The sequence below is a fragment of the Triticum aestivum genome, chromosome 7D (assembly GCF_018294505.1).
Source record: "Triticum aestivum cultivar Chinese Spring chromosome 7D, IWGSC CS RefSeq v2.1, whole genome shotgun sequence".
Classification (NCBI taxonomy): domain Eukaryota; kingdom Viridiplantae; phylum Streptophyta; class Magnoliopsida; order Poales; family Poaceae; genus Triticum; species Triticum aestivum.
Window position 1 is genome coordinate 237,353,368 of NC_057814.1, and position 3,270 is coordinate 237,356,637.

Consider the following 3,270-nt stretch of genomic DNA (forward strand, 5'->3'; position numbering starts at 1 on the left):
TCAAATTCAGTTTCGTTTGCATATTTGTGTTTCTGGTGACGAGAGTTTCAAATGAGATCCATTCTGAATATGTTTACGAGTTTTTTGAAACTTCATTAAGTTTTAACTTCTGAAACTTGGTATGAGTGGTCGACTAAATCACAAGGTTCAGAACCTACGACCGACAAGATTGTAAGTTTCAGAATCTAAAACTTAAAACTTGTCGTGCCTCATGCGGGATCCAATGACTTCATGGATCACGAGGCAATCGGGCGGCCGACATGGCTGGGCAGGTGCGTGCCTCTGCACCTGCGTGCCCCTGCAAGTTTCCACCCTTGGCTTCCTATATAATGATGGGGCGCCCCAAGTTATAAATCCATGACGACTAGATAGCGAACAAACACACAAGTGGAGTTGGCGCCGTGTGCAGATCCTGGACGGTCGGTGTTGCAATATCCTGGGAAGGAGACACGTAGTCATTGCCCCGGGGAGTAGGCAAGTTCGGATAACCTCGTTAACAAATCTTGATGTCGTCATCATGTTGCGATTCCACGATCGATCAAATACATGCCTTGGATTATTCTAACAATGTATGTGAAGTCATGTGGTGGGAGGATTGATTATGATGCTTTACTCTTTTCGCATGTGCAGAAACTATGAGAACAATTTGACTTTGTTTCGGTATGTGCTCAAGACATCCAAGAAAGTACTACATTTTTGAGAATTTAGAAATAATATAATATATAGAGGCTTGCTAAACATGTTTGGCAAAGTTTTGGTTGTTTTAAAGTATTGTCCCATTGAGGAGCTAAAAATGGGAAAACACATTAGCACTTGAGCAAATCAATTCTACATGGACACAATAGTTACATCCCAGTGTAGTTTGTCACACGATGCCGAGAACTCCGTAATACCCGATGAGTACGGGCAAAGAGACCAAAGTTCCAAATATAACCCTGCGTGTTGGGAAATTCATCAGTCCTTGACAATAACACAAGATTGAAAACACATGATAACTAATTATGTCATAACACTATTGAGAGGAGGTGCTTCCGCCGTGCTAAGTACATCCGCGTGGAGGCCATACTCCTTTGCGAAGACGAAGGAGGCAATTGATTGCGGTAGTGCTGCCTGCATGCGAAGAGCGAAATGTTCATTTTCAATTTTTCTCTCATACCTTTCGCACTTGTTTTCGATCGATTGTTTGGAATATAGTGGAAGTGACTTGTTTATTTGAGAAAACAAGGGGTCTTCCCCCGGTTCCAGTTTGACTAAGTTGAGTGTGCTAAAGAAACCAGACGCCTATATTACTCTTGTAACTCAAGCCTATCTATATTTCCTGTCTAACGAAAGCACGCATGAAAAGAGCAGCTTCATTGTTATAGTTCGTTTACATTTTTTATTCAGCGGACAGATCTGTAAAGCAAAAAGCAATCGCATGCAGTTCTGACCGAGAAACGACACTTCTTGAAATTGATCAGCAAAGTCAATGAGCACTTGTGTGGCACTAAAAAGCTCATCATCTGACGACGGACGCAAAAAAGACAGGCTCCACTGCTCGGTATTCCTACTTTCTTTCCTAGACGAGCTGTACGTAGCAGCAACCCTTGTACTCCATGGCGCGATCCAGCCATGGGACTGGGAGCGCGTGACGTGAACACTATTAATTTGTCTCCTATGGTTCGCGCGCAGCTAGGCGAGAAGAGTGAGTATAGTAGTACGTGTTTACACCTACGAACCTGTATGATGACGAAGCGTAGCACGTCGCCGCGGAGGCCGAACGCGACGGCTCCGGCTCCGGCGAGCGCCGCGAGTGGGCCCGCGACGAAGCGCAGCACCATCCCCAGCGCCGCCAGGCCCCCGCCGCACGCCACAATTCTCTCCTGCTGCGCCATGAACAACCCTGCATACATGCATGAGCACTGCTTCAACAAACAATCTGTTTGTAGCACACGTATATACGTCTGCGCTGACATAGTTAGTTACATATAATATGCGTACGTACGTACGACTCGCGCATGCACTGTGCAAGTTTATCATACATACGTACGTACCCATGCTGAACATGGACATCCCGGTGCCGGTCCTGGACATGACCTGCAGCGAGCCCGTCACGATGCCCGGCATGCCGATGCGCCACCTGCATGCATGTGCACGCACGTAAAACACTCGTCACCTTTCCGAACGTTCGATGGCACACGTATACGCCACGCATGTAGGGCGGTTCGATAGGTGCGAAGGGCGGCGGAGTCCGCACGTACCTGTAGGCGATGCACGCCCAGGCGACTCCGAGGACGCTGGCGTACACGTTGGGGTTTCTCGCCAGCTTCATCCCCACGGTGCTCGCCATCAACCACAGCCGGATCCTCCTTCCACCGGTGGGTGGCGCCGCTTCCACGTCCAGGTCCACCTCGACGTCGCTGTGCGACACTGGCTCGACGCGCCGCGCTCGGTCGTCGTCGCTGCTGGTGGATCCGTCGTCGTGGGCCATTGTGGCGCTCAAAGAAGAGACGCCGCCGCCGACGACCCAGGCTTTCCGCAGCTCGAAGGCGAGCAGAAGGAGCGGGAACCACACGATGGCCTGCACGACGGCGATCTGCACGATCAGGTCCTGCGCCCACTTGCCGTACATGGCGTCCAGCAGCGGCACGCCCACGACGAGCGTGTTGTTGTACGCGCCAAGGGAGAACCCCGTGATGGACCACGAGTAGGCGCCGGCCTTGGCCTTGGCGCAGCGCGCCCAGACGGCCGCGGCGAGCACGGCGAGAAGTTTGGTGACGGCGTCGGCGGCGATGACGCGGTAATTCATGGCGTAGGGGTCGGCGCGGACCACGAAGTCGAAGGTGAAGAAGGGCATGGAGAAGCAGACACCCAGCGTGTTGATGGCGCCGCACTGCTCCGCCGTGAAGAACCGCCACCACCGCACTGACCCGTACCCGAGCCCCAGTGCGAAGTAGAGCGGCGCCATCGCCTCCACCACCTTGTAGATGTCGCCCAACGCTATCATCTTATTTGATGGAGTAGTATGTCTGTATCTGTGTGAGTACCTCTGGCTCTCTGAACGAGCTGGGACGAGTTCTTGTATGCTGCCATTTCTGCGGCTATAAATATAGCCCGAGAATATGGAATCGGAGAGGACAAGCACTGCACAGGAGATCAATCGGTGGAATCTGTGGCGAATTGAGTTCTCAAGAATGAACCTGGATTGTCGTGTCAGCGTGCCTAAGGTCCGGGCTCTGGTCCTTATGGGTCCTTATAGGCATGTGTACGAAGACATTCAACCAAGGGACT

The 3,270-nt window shown here is 51.5% G+C and overlaps 1 protein-coding gene across 1 annotated transcript; it reads right to left on the bottom strand.

The window, feature by feature from the left end:
* Positions 1 to 752: 752 nt before the first annotated feature.
* On the bottom strand, positions 753 to 2,986 carry LOC123163736 (probable auxin efflux carrier component 5c). The gene is made up of 5 exons (XM_044581091.1): positions 2,241 to 2,986; positions 2,034 to 2,119; positions 1,719 to 1,882; positions 1,034 to 1,110; positions 753 to 935 (listed from the first exon to the last, which is right to left on the bottom strand). Exons 1-5 carry the CDS (start codon positions 2,984 to 2,986, stop codon positions 866 to 868), a joined length of 1,143 nt encoding a protein of 380 aa, XP_044437026.1. The 3' UTR covers positions 753 to 865.
* Between the last annotated feature and the right edge of the window lie 284 nt (positions 2,987 to 3,270).

Coding starts and splice junctions, on each gene's coding strand:
- LOC123163736 (XM_044581091.1), bottom strand. CDS start 2,986: ATGATAGCGTTGGGCGACATCTACAAGGTGGTGGAGGCGATGGCGCCG. Junction 2,120..2,240: donor TGGGCGTGCATCGCCTACAG/GTACGTGCGGAC, acceptor ACATGCATGCAG/GTGGCGCATCGGCATGCCGG. Junction 1,111..1,718: donor TACGCTTCGTCATCATACAG/GTTCGTAGGTGT, acceptor CTTCGCATGCAG/GCAGCACTACCGCAATCAAT.